The sequence below is a fragment of the Scyliorhinus torazame genome, chromosome 8, assembly GCF_047496885.1.
Source record: "Scyliorhinus torazame isolate Kashiwa2021f chromosome 8, sScyTor2.1, whole genome shotgun sequence".
Classification (NCBI taxonomy): domain Eukaryota; kingdom Metazoa; phylum Chordata; class Chondrichthyes; order Carcharhiniformes; family Scyliorhinidae; genus Scyliorhinus; species Scyliorhinus torazame.
The window spans coordinates 170,016,719-170,042,598 of record NC_092714.1 but is presented as its reverse complement, the minus strand read 5'-3'; the positions used below and the strand labels follow the sequence as shown (position 1 = coordinate 170,042,598).

At 47.7% G+C, this 25,880-nt stretch overlaps 1 protein-coding gene across 1 annotated transcript in view; it reads left to right on the top strand.

Moving 5' to 3' along the window:
* The window catches only part of bmp7b (bone morphogenetic protein 7b), a 257,005-nt gene that overhangs the window by 181,299 nt on the left and 49,826 nt on the right, over positions 1 to 25,880 (top strand). The window contains exon 2 of the mRNA XM_072514510.1: positions 1,336 to 1,528. Within this exon, the coding sequence (XP_072370611.1) occupies positions 1,336 to 1,528 (193 nt within the window). The remainder of the gene's footprint in view (positions 1 to 1,335; positions 1,529 to 25,880) is intronic.

Below are 25,880 nucleotides of genomic sequence, written 5' to 3'. Positions count from 1 at the left end.
AGGTGGGCCAATTAGGAAATAAAATGAAATCTTCTTGTCGAGATATGAACATGGAAATGTAGTAAACAGGCATTTGGAAGACTTCAAGAGGACGCAGGCAGACTGAAATGGGCTGATGTATGTCAGATTTAATGGTATAAATTGAAAGGGGTGTCAGTTAACTCAGTTGGCTGGACCGGCGTTCATGATAGGTTCAATTTACATACTGGCTGAGGTTATTTAGGAAGGCTCCACATACTCAATCTTGCCCCTCGCCTGGGGTGTGGTGACCCTCAAATTAAATCACCATCAGCTCTCTCTCAAAGGGGACAGCAGCCTATGGTCCTCTGAGACTGTGGTAACCCTTAAATTTATAACTTTAAAGATGATGCAGACAGACCAGAGAGTGTAAATACACAAATCTTATAAGGTGGTAGGGTAATAAGAAGGCTGTTATAAAAATGGAACCCTGGGCTTTATTTAAGGAATAAAGCACAAAATCAAATGTATTATGCTAAACATTTATAAAGTACTGGTTAGGTCCCAGATGGAATACTCTCTTCAATTAGGGACACCACACTTTAGGAAAGATGCTGAAGCCTCGGAGAGATTAAAAAAGAGAATTACTGGAATGACGCCAGTGATTTCAGTTATATGAAGAAGCTGAGGTTGTTCTCCTTGGAGCGGAGAAAGGCAAGGTAAGGTTTGACAGAGGTGTTCAAAACCATGAACGGTTTTGATAGAGTAAATATCAAAAAGCTTTTTCTAGTGGCAGAAGGGTCAATAACTAGAGGGCACAGACTTAAGATAAAATAGAAACAACAAATGCTGGAAATACTCAGTGGGTCTGACAACTTCTGTGGGGAGAGAAATAGAGTTAATGGTTCAGGTTAATGACCTTTCAACATACCTGTTGTCAATATTGAGAAGTAAAATACCTATGATTCACAATTATTTACTTTTATACAGCAGCGGTAATATATAAAAAAGATCCGAAGGCTCTTCATAGAGGGTTAATCAGACAAAAATAATGGCTTTCCTTCTAAATATTTTATTTTCCAGTATGGACACGAAATGGAATATATGCCCCAAAACCTCTAGCTTCAGATTCAAAACATGAAAATGTCTAAAACCTTGGTCAGTTGAATACTAAATTTACACTTGCACCAGTTAAAACACATATACAAATACAGAAAAACCTTTACTCTGCTTCTTTACAATGCAATAAATGTAACAGATGCGAGTCTGTTTTCAATGCAGTCTGTTTCTCTAAAGTGAAGATTTACAGCTGGTTACAGGGTGCAGTACTACATACGTTCTGTCTGTTGAATATCCTCCTGTGCTTCCTGTTTCTAGTGGAATATGACAAGGAGATTTTCCACCAGCGGCGACATCACAGAGAGTTCAAGTTTGACCTCTCGAAGATCCCAGAGGGGGAGGCCGTGACAGCAGCAGAATTCCGAATCTATAAAGATTATACCAGGGAACGCTTTGTAAATGAGACCTTCCAGATTACAATTTACCAGGTGCTGGAGGAGAACACAGAAAGGTGAGTGAAGAAGGAGGAGGAATATGACGGCTGGTGTAAAAGTAACTCAGAGAGTCTCGCAGTACATGTTGACTAGAGTACATGGTACTGATCTAGGCATTTAGAGATCATGGGCGGAATTTCATCCAGGAAACTAGGGTCCCACCAGTGGACTGGAAGTCAGTGGGATTCACAAGCGAGGGGGAAGGGGTTGGTGCCTCTGGTGCCTGCTGACATTTCCCTCAGTGCAGCTCTGCTCATGTATCCGCCATTGTGATCTCCACTCAAAAAAAATGAAGGCCGGGTTGTACTGTTCATAGAAAGAACAGCAATAATCTTGTCCCTTACTGTAAGATTAAGTTCTGTAAGATTACTCTTAACAAACAAAATTGGGGATTGTATTCTATATGCAAAGTAGGGCTACTGTTGGATCATTTTGTGGTAGCAAATATTTCTCACAACCCAAGTTCCAATGTCAGATGTTATGGACCAGGGTTTAGATAACTCCAAAGTATATTTTGGAGTTCACCTGACCTATAACTGTTTATTGATTTTGGTTATGATGAGCACAAGTGCCTGCCTTTCAGGTGTTATGCAACAGAGTTCCTAGGCACTCTTAATCAAAAAGCAAGCTTTATTCTACGAATTTAGTTAACCTGGGTATTACCCTGGGTCTCTGGATTACTAGTCCAGTGAAAATACCACTGCGCTACTACCTCCCTGTAAACAAGGAATGAGCTTTGGGTGCTTGTACAATACTTCTGCTTCCTGAACCACTCTGGAGGAGCCCTGCAGTACATGGAAGATTGATTATGTTCTTTTGCATCCTGCACAACTTCAACATCATGAGGACACAACGCTCATCGCCACATATACTTAGTGCTGACACATTAGACAAACACAAAACTCTTAGGGAAATGTATATGATAAAATGACAGATTCCCACCATTAATACTTTTTAGTATGGAATATCTAGCTGATTACTTCAAAGAAATGTCTGTAACATCAAAAAATTTGCATAAAACAATAATGTCTGCTTTAGTTGAGAGAGCAAATATGAATCCTGAGGACAAAATAAGATATCAATTGTTGACATGCATCTTCTGATCAAATGATAAACCTATTTCAGCCAAAGTCGGCAGATAATGATAAACCTATTTCCACCAAAATCTGAGGATTTGTGAATGGTATTGAAAATTGTGCAATCAACAGCAAATATCCCCAATTCTGACCTTCTATTGAGAGAAAATAATTGATCAAGTGATTATGTGCTCAAGCATCCCGAGCAGGGCGTGAACCACAGCCTTCCTACTGAGTCAAGAGTGCATCACTGAGCCACTGCCGACTACCTGGATGCTGAGGTGCAAAAGTTTGGAGAAGCGAGGGAATGGGCTTCAATGGGACAAATGACCTTTTCTTCTCATTGATTCTTTGTTTATAATATAAATCAGGTGGCCTTCAACTGCAAAGGTAAACCCTGGATTATAATAGTTGAGGTCTTTAGTTTTATGAATAAAATCAAATACAGATGACAATGGTTAAGGGACCCAAATGATGGCAAGCCCTGCTTGGGTGCACTGTGGTTCATGTCATTTTATTACTGCATCAATACATGCATTTCAAGCTGACATCAAATACTGAAGCTTTGGCACCGAGCCTTCGTATAAGCCATTGATGCCAACAGCACTTTGTTTTTCTTGAAAGGCGCATTCATCAGTTGATGATCTGAAAAGTATGGTTTTATTACCACTGTGGGGGTCATGCACTGTGCTGGCGGACTGTGAATATTTTCCATTTAGTGCAGTTCTTAATTTTAAATGAATGGATTCTATTAAACATCCACTCATGGTCACATCTGCATTACATTTTGAAAGATGATGCTAGGCTGCTTTTGTTTTGATATCAATCCACAGGGACAAAGTATAATTTCAAAGTCTAAGCCATATGAGATTAAAACAATTCAGTTCCTGATGATTATTTATTCAAGCTGACTATCAGGTACTGGGTGTAATACAGGGTGTACGTCAAATGCTGGGTAAATGTCACATACCAGTTGTACATCATCTACTGAGTGTATATCACTGACCATGTATATCACATACTGGTTATATACTGGGTGATTAGGCTCTCTTGCTGGAGATGGCCATTGTCTAGCATATTTATGGTGTGAGTGTTACTTGCCATTTTTCAAACCAATCCTGCACGTTATTCAGGTTTTGCTCCATGCAGGTGGGCGTTGATTCATAATCTGAGGAAATTAAAAGTAACTGTTATAACCTGCCCGGATCTTTTTGGCTGGGGACAATTGGTTATCCAATGACCCTTGGTGAATGTGAGCTTCCCCTAATGAAGGGGGTGGGGCAATCACTGGTTGTTGCAGCTGTATAGATAGAGTTGGCCAATGCGGTATCGGCTAGAGAAGGAAGTAGTAGTGAACCACTGCTGCTGTGTACATATTGTTGTCAATAAAATTACTTTCTGTTTGACTCTACAAACTCGTGCTGGATTCTTCGGGGCCCTCACAAAACTGGTGAGGGAGATTAAAGTTGGATAGCTGTCTACACTGCTGAAGCCACCTCCTTGGACTTATTGTTGGATACAGGTTGTGAGGTTTTTTTTTCTGTTACACAATGCCTCTTTACGGACATCTGGATGTATTTGATACTGTGCTGGAGAGTTGGAACAAATATGCATAAAGAATGTGTTACTACTTCCGGGTGAAATGGGGTGGCACAGTGGCGCAGTGGTTAGCACTGCTGCCTCCAGCACTGAGGACTCGGGTCACTGTCTGTGTGGTGTTTGCACATTCTCCCGTGTCTGCGCGGGTCTCAGCTCCCACAACCCAAAGATGTGCTGGGTAGGTGGATTGGCCATGCTAAATTGCCCTTTAATTGGGAAAAAAAAGAATTGGGTACTCTAAATTAAAAAGAAAGAGGAAAAAAATAATTAATTTTAAAAAAACTACTTCTGGAAGAATAAGAACACTGAAAATGAATGGCAGGTGGTCGTTTTGGTAACCGCATGTAGCGCACAAACGTTTGGGGTGATAAGAAGCCTTACGTATCCAGCCGCACCTGACAGTAAAACATTTGTTGAGCTTGTGACTTTGGTGGGGCAGCATTTTAACCCAACCCCATCTGCGATAGCCCAACGTTACCAGTTTAACAACGCAGAGAGGACCCCTGGAGAATCCCTTGCTGAGTTCTTATCCAGGCCACGTAGGATTGTGGAGTACTGTGAATATGGTGACACTTTGTCAGAGATGTTATGAGACCGTTTGATTTACGGCATCAACAATGCAGCCACCCTGAGGTAACTGTTAGCCGAGCTGACGTTGACTTTTCAACAGGCCATCCAGGTAGCGTTCTCCCAAGAGAGCGCAGAATGGGGAGCGCAGGAGCTACAGGGAATGGAGGTGCTTATCTTTGGGGTGTGCTCCCTTCTGTCCAAAAATGTCTCCCTGTACCCCCACCATACCTTGGACGGGTGCCATAAGGACCTCGCCAGTGGTCAAAAGTTCCTCCCCAAAGAGAACCTTCTCCAGAACCAATGGTCGAGGAGCCGTGTCGGTTTAGGGTTTATGGCCGCTGACCCTGAAGGGACGCTATTCCTGGCTGCGTCAAAGGGCCAGTCATTCCAGCAGGAGCTGGGGCCAACCCAGGGCCCGTACTTACCATTCAAATGAACCCTAGGTTGCTGCTCCCGAGGATGAGGAGATGGAGGATGACTGCCTGCAACTGCATAGCGTGGCAGCCCCCGAGTGGCCCCCATTAAGAGGACTGTATGGGTAAATGGTCACCCGCGTGAGATGGAGTTGGACAGCGGGCAGCGGTGGTTGGACAGACGACTTTGACCGCATCAAGCAGGTTATACAGACCCTTGTATTGACTGATACACAGGTCAGGTTGGCCACCTATAGGGGAGAACCATTGGGCATTGCTGGGACTATGATGACCCCTGTCACTTACAGACGCCTGGTGAAGCGTTTCCCGCTTATCATAGTGCGAGACCACGGGCCCAGCCTGCTGGGTCGGGTCTGGTTCTGCCATTTGCGGCTGCAATGGCAGCACAGTCTTCAAATAGATTCTGGTGGTTTTGCTGAGGTACTAGGAAGATACCCAGAAGGAATCCAGCCCGGTTTGGTGAGGATGTAGTAGCCCCTATTCCGGTTGGCCAGGAAGTCACTCCATGGTATTTCCGGGCGCACCGGTAATAAAGCCAGATAACACAGTTTGCTTATGCAGCGACTACAAACTAATGGTGAACACAGCTTCCCGGCTAAACCGATACCCATGCCCAGCATAGAAGATCTCTACGCGAAGCTCACAGGCGGCCTCTTGCTCATGAACTTCGATACGAGTCATATGCAGCCAGATTTGGATCCTGCCTCCTGACCATATGTTACTATCAATACACACACAACAACAACAATATCACAGGAGCCTGCATGAGTATTTCAATGCGTCATGGACAGCATCTTGCGAGGGTTGGCAAGTGTCGCTGTTTATTTAGACGGCATCTTGATTACGGAAGTTTTGGCAGGCAAGCATTTAGATAATTTGGAGGCTGTGCTTAAACATTTCTCGGAGATTGAAGTCCGTTTTCGTCATGCAGTGTGCATCTTTCAGGTGAGGGAAGTGATCTACCTTGGTTATCGGGTGGACTGCGAAGGTTTGTACACCGTCGTGGAGAAGGTGCGCTCAATCCAACCTGTCTTTGTGGTGAACCGCTTCTATCAATATGTTTACGGCCACCACTTCACTATCATGACCGATCATATGCCTCTGCTTGGGCTTTTCAAAGAGGATAAGCCAATTCCGCCCATTGCTTCCGCAGGGATCCAGCGCTGGGCTTTCATGATCGTAGCCTACAGGTATTCTTTGGAGCTTAAACCAGGAATCCAGATTGCGAATGCTGATGCACTGAGCCGGTTGCCTTTGTCAACCGACCCCTTGTCGATCCCCACGATGGGTGAGGTGGTCGTGACCCTGAATTTTATGAAATTGTTACCTGTCACAGCATCGCGGATCCGTGAGTGGACCCAGACAGATCCAGTCCCATTCAAGGTTTGGCACGTCATCCTATTTGGTGGGCAGCATAGACAGCTCCCAGGTGAGTTGCCGGCATTTTCCTCCAAGTTGTCCGAATTCAGCATTGAAGGCAGTATCCTAGTTGTGGGAGTCGTGTGTGGTCATCACAGATAAAGGGCAGGAGCTGATACTAAAGGACCTCCACAATAGTCACCCAGGCGTGACAAAAATGAAAATGTTGATGCTGTGTTATGTCTGGTGGCCAGGCCTCAACACCGACATTAAGATGGCCCAACATTGCTCCATTTGCCACGAGCATCAGAAGCTTCCGCCAGCCACGCCCCAGCATCACTGGGAATGGCCAGGCCAGCCTTGGGTGTGCTTACATGCCGATTTTGCCAGCACTTTTCAAGGGTTTATGTTCCTCTTATTGATTGATGCCCAATCAAAATGACTCAAGGATGTACATAGGATGGGGGCAACAACGTTCTGTGCAATCATAAAGAAAAGCGTTTATCTTTTAGCACGCATGGCCTCCCCGAGGTGCTGGTCACTGACAATGACTCTCCTTTCACAAGTGAGGAATTTGCAGTTATCATGAAGGTGCGTGGTATACAGCATATTCGCACCGGCTTCCAATGGGTTGGCTGAGCGCGCAGTGCAGACACTAAAACAGGGCATCAAGCAACAGTCCTCTGGGTCCATGGAGGACTGCATGCAGTGACTAGGATAGCTCCCACAGAATCCCTAATGAGCCACAGACTTCGTACCCACTTCAGCATGGTTTTTCAGCACATTGGCGCGAAAGTGCGTTGAAATCAGGAACGGCAGGGGCAAGGCCCTTCGCGACATCGACCGATCCAGCAGTTTGCGCCCAGAGATCTAGGCCGGGATTCTCCGCTCTGCCGCGCCATATTTTTGCCCCGACCCGCCAGCAGGATTCTCCGTTACGCCGGTGGTCAATGGGGTTTCCCATTGTGGGGCAGCCCCATGCCGTCGGGAAACCCCCGGGTGCCGGCATAACGGAGAATCATGCCGGCGGAGAATCCCGACCCTAGTGTTTGTTCGTCATTTTGCTGGTGGTGCCCAGTGGATCTCCGCCGTTATCCTTTGACCAATCTCTTACCAGGTGCAAGCCCAGGGTCGTATTCAATGCAAGCATTTAGACCATAGTCAATCCAGAAGGCCGCCTCTTCCACAGATTCCCCGTCCCTGGTAATCACCACTCCAGCCGTAGCAGCTACCGGATTCGGATGCAGTAGATTTTCATCCTCAAGATCTCCCTCTGGCACCGCGCTCATGGCCTGCCCAGGTCACTACAGAACGATATAGGGACACCAAGATGACTGAGGTTCTCGACTCCGACTCTGAGATGGACACACAGCAGGATGGCTCCACGGACCTGCAGCCATCACGCCGTTCGTCTCGAAATCGTCGTTCGCCTTCTCGTTAAACGCCGCCCAATCCAACGCCTCGTGTGCATGACGCCCAGCCTGCTGTAAAACATGTCCGATACCCTCCTTCACCTGGGTCTTCATCGGATTCCTCAGACTTTGAGGGCGGGGATGATATAACCTGTACGTATCCTATTGGCTGGGGACAATTGGTTACCCCATGACTCTTGATGAATATGAGCCTCCCGAGCGAGGAGGGCGGGGCAATCACTAGTAGTTGCAGCTGTATAAATAGGGCTGGCCAGTGTGGTACTGGCTAGAGAGAACTACTGCTGCTATGTACATAAAGTTACGACAAACTCGGGGTGGATTCTTGGTGGCCCTCACAAAAGTAACTCAATATTGCACAGTCATCTGTGAACATCCTTACTTCTGACTTTATTATGGTGGCAAGATCATTAATGAAGTAGCGGAAGGTGGTTGGTCCTGGGACACTACCCTGAGGAACTGTTGAAGCAATGTTCTGGGACTAAGATGGTTGATTTCCAACAACCACAGTTATCTTCCTTTGTGCTAGGTATGACTCCAACCAAAGGAAAGTTTTCCCCTTGGCTCTCATTGACTTCAATTTTATTAGGGCACATTGCTGCTATACTTGATCAAATGCTGCCTTGATGTCAAGGGCAATCACTCTCACCTCCCCCAAGAATTAAGCTCTTTTGTTCATGATTGGACCAAGACTATAATGAGGTCAGGGCTGAATAGCCCTGAATTTCTGAATAAATGCTATTCGAAGTCATCTTCCATCACTCCACTGATGATTGAGATTAGGCTGATGGGGCAGTGATTAGCCAGCTTGATTTGTCCTGCTTTTTGTGGACAGGAGCTAGCTGGACATTTTTCCACTTTGTTGCCTTTATGCCAGTATTGAACCTATACTAGGTCAGCTTGGCTAAAATGATGTGGAAATGCCGGCGTTGGGCTGGGGTAAGCACAGTGAGAATTCTTACAACACCAGGTTAAAGTCCAACAGGTTTGTTTTGGGCCACTAGCTTTTGGAGCACAGCTCATTCACGGAGAGGCAGCACGGTTTTGTGAAGGGGAGGTCGTGTCTCACTAACTTGATAGAGTTTTTCGAGGAGGTCACAAAGATGATTGATGCAGGTAGGGCAGTGGATGTTGTGTATATGGACTTCAGTAAGGCCTTTTACAAGGTCCCTCATGGCAGACTGGTACAAAAGGTCAAGTCACACGGGATCAGAGGTGAGCTGGCAAGATGAATACAGAACTGGCTAGGTCATAGAAGGCAGAGGGTAGCAATGGAAGGATGCTTTTCAAATTGGAGGGCTGTGACCAGTAGTGTTCCACAGGGATCAGTGCTGGGACCTTTGCTCTTTGTAGTTTATATAAATGATTTGGAGGAAAATGTAACTGGTCTGATTAGTAAGTTTGCAGACGACACAAAGGTTGGTGGAATTGCGGATAGCGATGAGGACTGTCAGAGGATACAGCAGGATTTAGATCGTTTGGAGACTTGGGCGGAGAGATGGCAGATGGAGTTTAATCCGGACAAATGTGAGGTAATGCATTTTGGAAGGTCTAATACAGGTAGGGAATATACAGTGAATGGTAGAACCCTCAAGAATATTGACAGTCAGAGGGATCTAGGTGTACAGGTCCACAGGTCACTGAAAGTGGCAACACAGGTGAAGAAGGTAGTCCAGAAGGCATACGGCATGCTTGCCTTCATTGGCCGGGGCATTGAGTACAAAAATTGGCAAGTCATGTTGCAGCTGTATAGAACCTTAGTTAGGTCACACTTGGAGTATAGTGTTCAATTCTGGTCGCCACACTACCAGAAGGATGTGGAGGCTTTAGAGAGGGTGCAAAAGAGATTTACCAGGATGTTGCCTGGTATGGAGGGCATTAGCTATGAGGAGAGGTTGAATAAACTCAGTTTGTTCTAACTGGTACGATGTAGGTTGAGGGGTGACCTGATAGAGGTCTACAAAATTATGAGGGGCATAGACAGAGTGGATAGTCAGAGGCTTTTTCCCAGGGTAGATGGGTCAATTACTAGGGGGCACAGGTTTACGGTGCGAAGGGCAAGGTTTAGAGGAGATGTACGAGGCAAGTTTTTTTACACAGAGGGTAGTGGGTGCCTGGAACACGCTGCCAGAGGAGGTGGTGGAAGCAGGGGCGATAGTGACATTTAAGGGGCGCCTTGACAAATGCATGAATAGGATGGGAATAGAGGGATATGGACCCGTAAGTGTAGAAGATTTCGTTTAGACGGGCAGTATGGTCGGCGCAGGCTTGGAGGGCCAAAGGGCCTGTTCCTGTGCAGTACTTTTCTCTGTTCTTTGTTCTTTGTTCACCTGAGGAAGGAGCTGTGCTCCGAAAGCTAGTGATTCAAAACAAACTTGTTGGACTTTAGCCTGGCGTTGTAAGACTTCTTACTGAGCTTGGCTAAAAGGAAGGCTAGTTCCGAAGCACAGGATTTTAAAAAAATTAATTAATTTGATGTGAGCATCAATTATAAGGACAGCGTGTGCTGTCCAATCTTAATTGCTCTTGAGAAGGTGGTGTTGAGCCACCTTAAGCTGCTGTAGTCCATGGTACAGATACAACCACAGTACTCTTTGGAAGAGAGTTTCAGCAACAGTGAAAGCTCTGGGGCGGGATTCTCCACTCCCGCGCCGAAATGCCCACGTCGTCGTGAACGGCGTCGAGGTTCACGACGGCGTGAAACGGCCCCGATCGATTCAGGCCCCGACAATGGGCTAGGATCGGGGCCGCGTCATCTACACGCGCCAGGCCTTGTCGCCGCGTAAAGGCGGCGCCGCATAGATGACGCGGCCGGCGCCGCATTACTGCCGTCAAACGCGCATGCGCGGGTTGGCCGGCGTCAACCCGCGCATGCGTGGTTGCCGTCCTCTCTGAGTCCGCCCCGCAAGCAGATGCCGGACGGATCTTGCGGGGCCGCGGAAGGAAGGTAGAGTGAGGAATATACCAGGCCTGAGGTTACAGCTTTTAGTGGAATACAATTCTACTGCCACAGCTTTTCATGGAGATTACAGTTGCTCTGCTCTGCACCTATTCCATTTAGCACTGTGTCACTGTCAAACAACACAATGGATGGTATCTTCAATATGAATCGAGCACTTGGTCTCCACAAGGACTGTGTGGTGGTCACTCCTACTGGTACTGTCATACACATATGTACCTGCAGCAGGTTGATTGGTGAGAATGAGATCAATTCGGTTTCTCCCTCTTGGTGCTTCCCTCACCACCTGCCGCAGGCACAATCTGACAGAGACTCCTTTCAGACTTGGCTAGTTCAGTCAGTGGTCTTACTAAAGAGCCACTCTTGGTGGTGAACATTAAAGTCCTCCATCCAGGGTACATTTTGTTTCCTTGCTGACCTCAGAGCTTCTTACAAGTAATGTGCAACATTAGCTGAGGGGGGAAGATAGGTGGTAATTAGCAGGAGGTTACCTTGCCCATGCTTGACCTGATGCCACAAAGACAGCACTGGGTCTGGAGTCAGTGTTGAGAACTCCCAGACCCACTCCCTCCTGGCTGTAGACCACCTCTAGTGGGCCTGTCTTTCCAGTAGAACAGGGCATAGCCAGGGACATTTGTCAAAGAGTATGATTTGGTGAGTATGACTATGTCAAGCTGTTGCTTGACTAGTCTGTGGGACAGCTCTCCCAATTTTGGTACAAGTCACCAGATGTTGGTTACTCACCAGTGAGGAGGGTTTTGCAGTGCTGAACGAATAGGGTGTACCTTTGCTGTGTCTGAATTCAGTGCTTATGTTGGTGCTGGGCTGTCCATCCTGTGGCCTTTCTGATACAATTGTTTGGCTTCCTAGGCCACTTGAGTTTAGTGAACAGTCCATTGATGTGGATTTTGAGTCACAGTATAATATGGCAGGTTTCCTTCTCTCATGGAGTTTAGTGAGCCAGATGGGTTTTTAAACAGTTTAAACAGTTTGCGGTCACCATTAACAATGCTAGATTTTTATTTCAGATTTATCTAATAAACTGAATTCAAATTCATTAAATCCACAATGGGATATGAACACACTTTTCTGAATCATCAGTTGAGGTCTCTGGATAACTGGTCCAGTAATAAACACAATGCTATACAGTATCCTCAGTACTTTGAGTATATATGGGACTGAGTTCACATCAGGTACAGTGTGTATTTAAGGTGTTGGGTAAATATCAGATCCTGACTCCCCTGCCATCGGGGTCATTCTTCCTGCATCTGCGCTGTGTAGTCCTGTTAGCCTTTTTATAGGTTTCTATGAGATCTCCCCCTCATTCTTCTGAATTTCAGCGAATATAATCCTAACCGACTCAACCTCTCCTCAATCGTCAGTCCCGCCATCGCAGGAATCAGTCTGACAAACCTTGGCTGCACTCCCTCTAGAGCAAGAATATTCTTCCTCAGATAAGTAGACCAAAACTGTATACAATATTCCAGATGTAGTCTCACCAGGGCCCCGTATAATTACAGCAAGACATCCCTGCTCCTGTACCCTAATCCTCTCACTATGAAGGCCAACATATCATATGTCTTATTTACCGCCGACTGAACTTGCATGCTTATTTTCAGCGACTGATGTACAAGGACACCTTGGTCTTGTTGTACATTCCCCTCTCTCAATCTGTAGCCATTCAGATATGATCTGCTTTCCTATTTTTGCTATCAAAGTGGATAACCCCATAATTATCCACATTATACTGTATCTGCCATGCATTTGTCCACTCACTCAACTTGTCCCAGTCACACTGAAGCTTCTCCACATCCTCCTCATAGCTCACCCTCCCACCCAGCTTTGTGTCACCTACGAATTTGGAGATATTTCATTGCGTTCCCTCAACTCAATCATTAATATATATTGTGAACAACTGGGTCCTAACACTGATCCCAATTCCTTGAAATAAACAATAAAAGGTTGTCATTGCTGATAGAACCTCTCAATTGCTTCCCTCACAGTGTACTTAATTTTCGTGAGATATAAGAACTTCATCAGATCTCCCAGACACTGGGTGGAGATGGGGACCTCCATCCGAGCAGTACTCGCCACCGAGCAATCAGCAAGGAGAGGGCCAGGACTTTGGCATCCACACCTGTGTGCAGTTCTGGCAAACCTGACACCCAAATATGGCCACAAAAGGACCGGGTTAAAGCTCAATCTTCAGAATCGACAACAAGGTTCTAAAGGAGACCCAGAAACTCACGAGCTTGGGACAAGACCAGAACATGTGCACATGGTTGGCCTGACCACTTGAATAGCATTCACACCTGACCTCCATCCCTACAAAGAAACAACTCATTCTGGACTTGGTCAGGGACACGCTAAAAATTGCCTTAAGTTGGATCAAATCAAACCTCTTGTACGAGGACATGACGTTCACCCTGCAAAAGGCCTCACTCCACACCTCATCATCAAATATGGGCCCCAACTCCTCCTCCCGCCTAGCCTTAACTCCCTCCACGGCACCGACTCTTCCCACAAAATTTGTCTATAAATACCAGGAGCCCCTTCCTCCAACCCCGCAGAAAGAACCCTCTCCATTAGAGATGTTGGGGGCACCACGGAGAATGTCGGGAAAATCCGTCTTGCAAAGTTGCGAACTTGGAGAAATCTGAAAGAACTTGAAATCGAGGGCACAAACATTTCTGTCAATTCCTCTAGACTGGCAAGCCACCCCTCTAGGAACAAATCAGCCCCTTCGCTTCCCATCTCCTAAACGTGACATCTAATCATGTTAGCGCAGTGGTTAACACCGTTGCTTCACAACACCAGGGACCCGGGTTCGATTCCTGGTTTGGGTCACTGTCTGTGCAGAGTGTTCACGTTCTCTCTGTGTCTGCATGGGTTTCCTCCCACAAGATGGGCGTCATTCTCCGACCCCCCGCCGGGTTGGAGAATCGCCGGGGGCTGCCGTGAATCCCGCCCCCGCCGGTTGCCGAAGTCTCCGGTACCGGATATTCGGCGGGGGCGGGAATCGGGCTGCGCCGGTTGGCGGGCCCCCCCCGCTGGATTCTCCGGCCCGGACGGGCCGAAGTCCTGCCGATAAATTGCCTGTCCCGCCGGCGTGGATTAAACCACCTTTTGAACGGCGGGACAAGGCGGCGTGGGCGGGCTCCGGGGTCCTGGGAGGGGCACGGGGCGAACTGGCCCCGGGGGGTGCCCCCACGGTGGCCTGGCCCGCGATCGGGGCCCACCGATCCGCGGGAGGGCCTGTGCCGTGGGGGCACTCTTTCCCTTCCGCCTCCACCACGGTCTCCACCATAACGGAGGTGGAAGAGACTCCCTCCACTGCGCATGCGTGGGAAACTGTAAGCGGCCGCTGACGCTCCCGCGCATGCGCCGCCCGGGGATATCATTTCCGCGCCAGCTGGCGGGGCAACAAAGGCCGTTTCCATCAGCTGGCGGGGCGGAAATTCCTCCGGCGTCGGCCTAGCCCCTCAATGTTGGGGCTCGGCCCCCAAAGATGCGGAGCATTCCGCACCTTTGGGGCGGCGCGATGCCCGTCTGATTGACACCGTTCTGGGCGCCAGTCGGCGGACATCGCGCCGTTTCGGGAGAATTTCGCCCGATGTGCTTGTTCGATGAAGTAGACATTCTGAATTCTCCCTCAGTGTACCCGAACAGGCGCTGGAGTATGGCGACTGGGGGATTTTCATAGTAACTTCATTGCAGTGTTAATGTAAGCCTACTTGTGACAATAAAGATTATTATTATAATCTCGCCAGTTCGAACAGATGATTAGCACAGACGGGAGCCAGCTTCAACCTTGACCCCAATTTAAAATGTTGTCAAAATTGTCTCCATATCTTCAAAGTGGAAAAGACCACTGGATTTGACAAATACCTTGTCGGTGAGAACAGGAGTGAGGCTGTCACTAATGCCCCCAGACCAGACGCCCTACATGACCTTGATTCTATCTGCACCCATGTAGCCCTGAATCACTACAAACCCAACACCTTTTCTGTATTAGTTACCCAGTAATAAAATATACGGTTCAGCAATGCTAGGCCCCCCTGACTATCTATTCCTTTGAAGGACTGCATTGCGAATCCTCGAGGTCTTGACCGTCCATATGAAGGATGATATCAACTGCTCGACCCTTCCAAAAAAAGATTTAGGAAGAAAAAGCGTAGATACCAGAACAAAAACAGAAATCATGGCAGAATGTTCATGTTGATCACTGGACCCTGCCCACCAAAGACAGGGGACGGTTATCCTATCTTTGCAGGTCGGTCTTGACTCTACTTTTTCAGTAGAAAGGAAATCGATGCCTGTACCAACGTCGCTGGAAGAGAGCCTGGTGCTACAGAATCTTCAAACATTCCTATTGGTACTGGAAGCAACTGTCCAACAAACGTCTTGTAAAACTCCATCGGGAACCTGTCTGGCACCGGGGCCCTATCTCTGCCAGGGCCTCCTCTTGACCCAACGGCGTCTGCAGCTCCTTTACGCTTTTCCTCCCCCACCTCAAGAAACTCTAATCCCTCCAAAAACTACGACATATCCCTCTACCCCCATCCCGCCCTCCCAGCAGCTCTGACCTATAAAGGTTCTTATAAAAGTTTTGAATGCTTCATTAACTTTATCTGGACGGACACCAACCTGCCGCTCAGGTCTCTGACCTGGATACTCTCCTGTGGGACTGCCTGCCACCTCAGCTTGTAAGCCAAGAGACGGCTGACCTTCCCCCATATTTAAAAGTAACCCCCCATGATCAACACAACTGGCGAAATGCCTTGTCCATAGACAACAGGTCAAACTACATCTGCAGCTTTTTCCTGCTTGCCAGGATCTCTAGGGTTGGGTCATTCGAGTATCTGTGATCACTTCCAAAATGTCATCCACCAACTCCTGGCACTTCTCTCTAGCCTCCTGATCCATATATGCTTTGTGCAATCTGATCTCCACTCTAATCACCGCTTTCTAATCACCTCACAGAATGGAGGGCGATACCGGCCCATTCCCATTAAACCCCACGTACTCGTCTATAGCCTTCGATATCCGTCCACAGAAACCCATGCCCGCTATAACCCCACATGCAGCATCCATGCCAGGGGCTGAGCTGACCCAACCTCTAATACCAAATCCACTGATATGCTTTCCTCACCCCAGGAAGAAGAGAGACCTTCTCATCAGGAAAAGGTCTATCCTAGAATATACTTTATGTACTGGGGGAAAAAAAATGAAAATCCCTTACTCCCAGGGTGCATAAACCACCATGGCTCTGCCCTCCCTGTCTCTTCCATAAACGCAATCACGCCTTCGCCACCTCTGAAGGGGCCAATGGCTTTGGCCTCGATCGGTCAGGTTTAGGGTTCAAAACACAATTTAAATTGGGCAGCATGGTGGCACGTGGCTAGCACTGCTCCATCACGGCGCCAGGGACCCGGGTTCAATTCCGACTTGGGTCACTGTGTGTGGAGTTTGAACATTGTCGCCATGTCTGCGCGGGTTTCCTCCGGTGCTCCAGTTTATCCCACAGTGCAGGTTAGGTGGATTGGCCATGCTAAATTGCCCCTCAATGTCCAGGGATGTGCAGGTTAGGTTATGGGGGTAGGGAGGGTTCATTGGGTGAGTGGATATGGGTATGGTGCTCGTTCAAAGAGTCGGTGCAGACTCGATGGGCCAAATGGCCTCCTTCTGCACCTGAGGGGTTCTATGGATTCTATGAAACCTCCCTCCCCCGCAATGTGCACAAATCCAGTATTGCAGCCAACAATCTCCTCAGAAACGTTACATCATCCCAATTTGAGGCATATACATTCACCAGCACCAGTGACTTACCTCCTAGTGACCCAGTGACTATCGCATACCTGCTGCCCTGATCCACCACAACCCTTGCCACTAGAAAACAGGCCCTGTTATTAATTAAAATTGCCACTCCCCGGGCCGTGCTACCGAAGTCCGAGTGGAACACATGGCTCACCCAATCCTTCTGGAGCCAAGTCTGATCCCTCACCCGTAGGTTGGTCTCCTCCAAAAGCACCACATCTGTCCTTAACTTCTTCAGGTGAGAAAAAACTCCCAACCTTTTCACCTGGCCCCTCAGACCTCTAACGTTCCAAGTGACAAGTCTGATAGGGGATCTCCCACCACCACCCCCGCCCCTCACAAATCAGCCATTTTCTCTGCAAAGAATTGTCCCATCCTTATTCCAAATTCCTAGACTCAATGCCCACTCGAGCTGGTCGCAAATCCCACCCATAAGGTGATAGAAAGAAAGACCCCTGGTCACCGTCAGCACTTTATCCGTTCCCCTTCCCCAACTAAATAACCTGCAGACTACCTATCGAAGTACAGTACTCCCTCTTAACCAACCACCTCCCCCACCAAACAAATGCACTGGGTGCAGTGAAACCCATCTAAACAGGTCGCACAGGCCAAAGCTCCTCCCCCACCTCACTTCCAGTCACTAGCTAAGATCTAACTGCTCGTGAGATAGCCCTCACCAGGGCCCACACCTAAAGGACAAAGGAAAAAGAGAAGCTCACCCGACCACCCCTGCTGCAAAGGAATAACCAAAACCAAAGCTTGTAATCCTCAACATCCCACCATGCGCCATGTATTATCCATATGGCTGCCTTACCCATTAACCCCAACCACCACCCCCCCCCCCCCCCCCCCATCCCTTCCCAAACAACATTTACACTGGACACTCCCTGCCCTCTTCAGTACAAAACAAGAAACCCCAAATAATCAAAAATATGTACAGAATACTGAAACATCCCCAAGCAAACCCTTCCCATCCACACCCATTAAAGTCCCATTCAAACACTTTCAATTAAGTCCTTGTTTCTTGACAAAAGCCTCAACCTCCTCTGATGTATTCAAAAAATCTTTTGATTTATACGTAACTCTCAACCTCGCCAGGTACACCACTCCAAAAAGCACTTCACTCTTTTATATAGGGTCGGCTTCGCCCTATTAAAGGCTGCATGCCTCTTCGCTAGCTCTTACCAACGCCCTGGTAAATCCGGATGTTGCTTCATTCCCACCTCACATCCCAGTTCTCTTTGGCCCATTTCAACACTCGCTCCTTCTTCTGGAAGCTTTGAAAATGATTTATCACCATCCGTGGTGGCTCATTCGCCTGAGGCCTTGGTGTTCGGTGGGCGCTGCCTAGCTCAGGAGGAGACATCTGTTCATCCTCCCCATCCCCCACTACCACCACCAGCTTCGTAAACATCTGGGAAAATACTTGGTTAGACTTGGGCCGTCCAGCCCCTCCGGCAGCCCCACGAACCTGAGGTTCTTTCTCCTCGACCTGCTCTCCAGGTCCTCGATTTTCACCCTCCAGCTTGTGTTTCTCCTCCACCAGCAACATCTTGGTTTCCAACAAAGCAATTTGGCCGCTATGTCATGACGAGCTGCGCTCCATACCTTTCAGCACCTCTCCATGCTCTTTCATGGCCTCCAAAGTTTTTACCAACTTTTGAGGGTCTCCATAATCTCCCTTCCTTGCCTTTCAAAATATTTATTAAATTGTTTTCTGAATTTGGGTGCCATTACCCCAGTCAGCGCTTCCACTGTGATAGGAGCGGCCACATCCACCCGGGCCGTCTCCGCCACCTTCCCTCCCAATGAGCTCTGAGCTCTCGCTGGCTCTGTCGAAGACTACCACTCATACTCTTCTTTCCAGCAGACTTTTATGTAACTTTTGACATATTTTTGTTGACCAGTGCCTTATACAATTAGATGGGTCAGGTTTGCCCACCAAATTCCCCAGGAACCGGACAAAAAAGACCAAAAGTCAAGGATCCTGGTGGGAACTAACTTATGCGACCTTCTCCTATATGCTACCACTGGAAATTTCCAAATGGATTGATTTTAAGAGCTAAAGGCTAGCTCGAACACACTCTAATCTCACATGCATAAAAGTTCCTGTTGTACATGCAACGAGTCAGTAACATAGATTGCAGATAGAAATCATGGAAATTAGGAGGTAGCACCAAGTTTGCATGCTGTCTGTCTCAATGGGAAGGTGAGGCAGATTGTGAGTCATGACAACAGTTAGGATACTGGACCAGACCCCCAACTTTAGTTAGGATAGTGGATGAGAACGCCAGATGATTTTTCCATTTGTAAAACTGTGAGGAAAGGATACTTCACCCCAGGAGTGATGACTCTGACCAATTGGAGTCTTTTATGTTCGAACAAACTTTAATTTGAACATAGAATTGAACCTATGGTTAACTGTTTTTTCAACTTAAAATCTTACAACAGACTGCTAAACTACAGACAAACCTGGCTCCTCCTATTAATTATATCATCTGTACCCAACTAAGTTCTATGACCTGCTTAGCTTGGACGAAACACCACTCACTCATAAATTAACTACACTCCAGGGAATCTCCAGCAATGAAAACACGATTCCATTAGCCCTTTATCTGTAACCGTGTAAGTGGTTAGAATCAATAACTTCCTCACCTTTTCAACTCTTTAATTATAGCTTTAGCAGACATACTGCCTGTATGTATTTTAAACTAGGGTTTTTAATAACATTACTGACACAAATATAAAATATAATGGGCGTGATCCAGCGGCCTCGTCATGCCCGACTTTGTGTCAGCTGTCTGGCATTCTGAGTATTTCCAGTATTTTCTGTTTTTAATATGCAATAATAAACAGCTCATTTTCTGGTTGGCAAGCAGTAACTAACAGGGTACCACGAGGAGCAATGCTTGGACCTCAGTTATTTACTATCTATCTTACTGAATTAAATGAGGAGCAGAGTTTGAAGTGTAATAACTTTGCCAAGGCCAGTCCTCCAGTAACAAGCCCCTTATTGCAGTAACCATAAAGTCGACTATCGCGACTTACAATTCATGCATCCAAGCCCGGAGACCTACAGAGATGCCAGTCCAGGTTGGAACTATAACTTTTAAACTGCCACCATACATTTCCTCTTGGGCGAGCAGCTGCCCGCTTAATAGGGGAATTCATATTCTACGAAGCCCACGGGACGATTTATTGACATTCCTCCTTGTCTTTCATGTCAACTATAACATCCATCATTATTCAAGTCTATTTCTCCTTCAGTACTCCCACGGTGAAAAAATCTCTTCTGCCTCTTTGCAATTGGTCTGAGGTCCATCCAGGGTTGAACTGGATCAGGGGGCATGAATTGAATGGAGACCTTCGCTTCAGGAATGAGGACCAGAGAGTTACCGACGCGGATTCCTCCTGGTGTCTTGCACAAAGCCATCGTCCCATTACCAGTTCTGCTTAGGCGAATCCTGTTGTAGTATGAGGAGTGGTCCTATAATCAAATAAAAACCATGCCAATTTGGTCAGAAACTAGGACTTCCAGTGCATGCAAAAGTTCTGCCATAGTTTCTCGATCATAGAGTCGGAGGTCACGGAGCCCATGCGGGGTATCCAACCATTTGGAATGGGCATTTACCAAGATAAAAATATGAAACTCAGAAAAGGCCCAGCAAAGCCCACATGCATTCTCACCCAAGATGTATCTTGCCACGTCCATGTGAGGCTAAAGGAGGGAGTTTCTGATTCTCCTGGCATGAATAGCACTGTTTTGCAAAGTCTGTCATAGTGGCACAGTGGTTAACACTGTTGCCTCACAGCACCAGGGACCTGGGTTCAATTCCAACCTTAGGTGACTGTCTATGTGGAGCTTGCACGTTTTCCCCGTGTCTGCCTGTGTTTCCTATGGGTGTTCCGGTTTCCTCCCACAGTCCAAAGATGTGCAGATTATGTGGATTGGCCATGCTAAATTACCTCTTAGTCTCCAAAGATATGCAGGTTAAATGGGGTTACAGGGATAGGGTGGGGGAGTGGGCCTAGATAGGATCCCCTTTCAGAGGGTTGGTGCAGACTCAGTGGGCCAAATGGCCTGCTTCTGCACTGTAAATTCTATGGTTCTAAGTCTGAGTCAAGACCAGGCCACCAGAGATAGCTCCTCATTTTAGAGACCCCAGGGTGACCATTATCAGGCTCCAGTAGGATCAGGTGCCGCCCTGGGTGGGGGGCAACTACCCAGGACTCGCAAAGTATGATACTATCCTCAACACTGAGTTTGTCTTTTGCGTCAGATAAGGTTTCATGTCATCTGATGGTTGTCCACTGACTCCTCCGTTCAGGCTGATGTGCTTCAATTTTGACAGTGTTGGATCATTTTGGGTCCAGGTCTTGATTTGCATTGAGGGCGCTAGAAATGTCTTTTAAAAATTTAGGGTCACCGTGACCTCTTCCAACGCTTGCAAGGGAGTCAGGTTTGTGGGCAGTGGGAGATGACTCGAGGCATCAGCGTTAGCTATTCACGTTCCAAAGCGGTGCTCTAAGAGATATTCATAAGCCACATGTAACAGAACCCACTGCCGTATCCGGGTGGATGCAATAGAGTATGGGATTATCCTCTCAAAAGCCCCAGTAAGGGCTTCTGGTCAGTCGCTATTATAAAATGCATGCTATCGACATACTTGTGAAATTTGTGAATATCTCTGCTCAGCATCTGAGAGTCCTGGATGCCTAGGTGATGGGCCTTTCTTCCTGTCTTTCCAGCGGTGTGAAAGTACCACTCCAACCCTGTTAAGTAGTAGCATCACATGTCAGGATGATTCCTTTTTGTGGTCGAAATGAGCCAATAAATTGGACAACAGCAGCTATTGTTTTACTTTCTCGAAGACCTCCATCTGTGGCACTTCGCAAGACCATTACTGGTACTTTTGCAGTGGATGTGTAATGGAGACAGCAGGAGGCCTAATCCGGGATAAACCTACCATAATAATTGACTTGTCTGAGGAAGGATATCAATACCATGGTGTATCTTGGTTCTTCCCTGATATTTTTTAAAATATTTTTTAAAAGGGCTACATCCAGTAGAGGACAAGGAGAGGGCCTCCTTGTCCTCTACTGGATGTAGCCCTTTAAAACAAAATTTTTTTTTCAAGGCATTTAACATATATACACATAATACAGAATATCAGAAGAACACACCAACCCAACAAACAACCACAAACCTACAATCCCCCTGATACCAATGCCCCACCCCGCCCTGCCCTCCCCAATTTAACCCCCTTCCCCTTGCTGGCCCCTCAATTCACCTTGAAGAAATCACCTCTGGGTGAACCCCTCTACTGACCCCTGCAGAGTGAAGTTGACCTCCAACCTCAGGAATTCTGCCAGATCGCCCACCCACACTCCTGTCTTCGGAGGCTCCAAGTCCCTCCAACCCAACAAAAACCGTCTTCGGGCTATCAGGGAGGCAAAGGCCAATACATCGGCCTCTCTGTCCCCCCACCCCCAGCCCCAAATATCACCACCTCCGGACTCGGGACCACTCCCACACCCAGCAACTCTGACATCACGTCCGAGAACCCCTGCTAGAGCCCCCTCAGTCTTGGACATGCCCAAGGTGGACGTGATTCGCAGGCCCCCCTGCACACCGCCCACACCTATCATCCACCCCCGCAAAGAACCTCCTCATCCTCGCCACCGTCATGTGGGTCCTATAGAACAAAGAACATAGAACAGTACAGCACAGTACAGGCCCTTCAGCCCACAATGTTGTGCCTGTCATGATATGCACTCATGCACATAATGAGATACAGACAGGCAGTGACAGACACCCAGTACAGCCAATCAACACACAGGACAGAACACAACCAATCACCAGGCAGAACACTAGAAGCTGGTCTCCCACTATAAAACACACGAGGCATCAAAACTCTGCCTCTTTCCATTGGTGACAACTGGAGTGGCAGTCAGGGTGTATATATCAGTTAGCACCTTCTACACGTGGCTCAGAGCTAGTCTGGTCTAGTTAGTTATAGTAAGCACGCTTAGATTAGTAGAGTGTCAAACCCACAGCAAACTGTGTGCACTGCTTAACAAGTTCAATAAAGCGTATTGAACCAACACCAAAGTTTGGAGTCTACTTTCAAGTACAACTGCATCCAGTTGCAGTCCGTGTTACCCCTGGGTGATTAGCACAACATGGTACCAGTAGTCTCCTATCTCTAAGTGGTTTACCTCGAGTGATTCCGTGATGACCAGCAAGTGCCTTCCAGCGGCATGGAGAAGATCCAGGCCCCTCCACAGCTATGGATCTTCGGCAATCTCGGCACCAACTGGCGGGTCTTCAAGCAAAGGTTCCTTCTCTACATTGAGGCCTCTGACCTCGAGGATGCGTCCGATGCCAGAAAAACTGCGCTGCTCCTATCAACTGCGGGGGACCAAGCCATCCAAATCTTCAATTCGCTCAATTTTACCGATGGCCAGGACAAGACCAAATTCAAGACCGTTTTAGAGAAGTTCGACAGTCACTGTGAAGTCGAAACAAACGAGAGCTTTGAGCGCTATATCTTCCAGCAACGCCTTCAGGGTAAGGATGAACCTTTCCAATCCTTTCTAACTCATCTCCGTATATTAGCGCAGTCCTGCAATTATGGTGCAACCGATGATTCCATGATCAGAGATCAGATCGTGTTTGGGGTGCACTCCGATTCCTTGTGGGAGCATCTCCTCAAAATTAAGCACATGACCCTGCCAGTCGCAGTCGAGACGTGTATAGTGCATGAGCATGCGAGAAATCGGTACTCCCGTTTCAAATCAGAATACAAAAAACTTGCCCCCCACGAGGCAGAGAGTGTACAGGCCATCGCCCGGATGCAGCACCTCATATCGATGAAGGCGGCCATTTTACGCGCTTTTCCCGGGTCCCCATGCATGCGCAACACGAACGTTAGAACGAAGCGGCCGAAAACCAAACTGTGCAGCTGCGAACGTCGGCTGACCGCACTGCACATGTGCGACGACGCACAGAGCGTAACAACGTCAATATCATGGCGTTCCCGAACTGCGGCAACGGCCACTTAAAGCGGCAATGCCCTGCAAAAGGCAGGCGATGTTTAGATAGCGGGAAGCCTGGACATTATGCAGCCTTGTGCATGTCTGCACCACCAGTCAAGGGCCAGCGATCCCAATTCCTACGCAAGCGCGTTTGATGTGTACAGCAATGTTTACTGGATTCTGACCCTGGTAGCACTACGGATCCAGAGGACGACTGCCTGGAGTCCCCCTATCGTGTGGGCATCATCACTACATGTGAGTATGCCTCTTCAAATTCAGCAAGACGCCTATCAACCTCAATGTGGATTCCATGGACGAATGGCGTGCTGTCATACAAGTTAATGTGTGCAGTTCTGGTCACCTCACTATGATGTGCTCATCATAGACTACTTCTCAAATTACCCGGAAGTTGTGAAGCTGTCAGACCTCACATCAAGGACAGTCATCAAGGCCTGCAAGGAGACATTTGCCAGACATGGTTTCCAGTCACTGTCAGGAGTGACAATGGTTCCTGCTTCCACAGCCAAGAGTGGTCCAATTTCACCAAGTTGTACCAATTCAACCACATTACCTCAAGCCCACACTACCTGCAGTCCAACGGGAAGGTTGAGAAAGGGGTCCATATAGTGAAGCAACTGCTCTGCAAGGCTGCGGACTCTGCTTCTGACTTCAACTTTGCGCTGTTGGCGTACAGGGCAACCCCTCTGTCTCCGGCTCAACTCCTCATGAATAGAGACCTGCGGACGACTGTTCCAGCCATACACTTACCAGACCTGGATCACCTCCCAGTGCTGCAAAAGGTGCAGCAACTCAGGAACCGACAAAAGCTGACGTACGATGCTCATGCTACTGATTTGCCTGTGCTATCTCCGGAAGATGCTGTTCGGATCAAGCTACCTGATGGTTCGTTGCCGAGCACCAAGTCCAATATGGCCTCCCCACTAGTCGGCCTATCTACATATTGAGCCAGGAATCCTTCCTGTACAGACCTGACAAAATCTGTTCCATCCAAACCATTTGCACTAAGGAGGTTCCAGTCAATATTAGGGACGTTGAAGTCACCCATGACAACAACTCTGTTACTTCTGCACTTTTCCAAGATCTGACACTCAATCTGTTCCTCTATCTCTCTGCTGCTATTGGGGGTCTATATTAAAACTCCCAATAAAGTGACTTCTCCTTTATTGTTTCTGACTTCCACCCATACTGACTCAGTAGACAAATCCTCCTCAACTACCTCTTTTTCTGCAGCTGTTGTGCACTCCCTAATTAACAGTGCCACTCCCCCTCCTCTTTTACCTCCCCCCCTATTCTTCTTAAACATCTAAACCCTGGAACATCTAACAACCATTCCTGCCCCTGTGAAATCCATGGCTCCGTAATGGCCACAACATCATAGTTCCAAGTACTGATCCATGCTCTTAAGTTCATCTCCCTTATTCCTGACACTCCTTGCATAGAAACAGACACACTTTAACCCATTCCACTGAGTGTAACTTTGCCCTATCAACTGTCTATCCTTCCTCACAGACTTGCTGCCTGACCAACAGATATCCTATCCTCTGATCCATAGCTCTGGTTTCCATCCCCCTGCCAAACTAGTTTAAACCCTCCCGAAGAGCTCTAGCAAACCTCCCACCCAGGATATTGGTGCCCCTCCAGTTTAGGTGCAATCCGTCCTTCATGTACAGGTCCCACCTTCCCCAGAAGATATCCCAATGATCCACATATCTGAGCCTTCCCGCCTGCACCAGCCCAGTAGCCACATGTTCAGCTGCACTCGCTCTCTGTTCCTTGCCTCACTTGCATGTGGCACCGGTAGCAATCCTGAGATCACTACTCTGCTTGTCCTGCTCTTTAGCTTCCAACTTAACTCCCTAAAATCACTTTTTAGACCATCAGCCCTTTTCTTAACTATGTCGTTGGTGCCTATGTGCACCACGACTTCTGGTTGCTCCCCCTCCCCCTAAAGAATCCTGTAGACTCGATCCGAGACATCCCTGGCGCTGGCACCTGGGAGGCAACATACCTTCCGGGAGTCTCGCTCACGACCACAGAATCTCCTATCTATTACCCTAACCATTGTT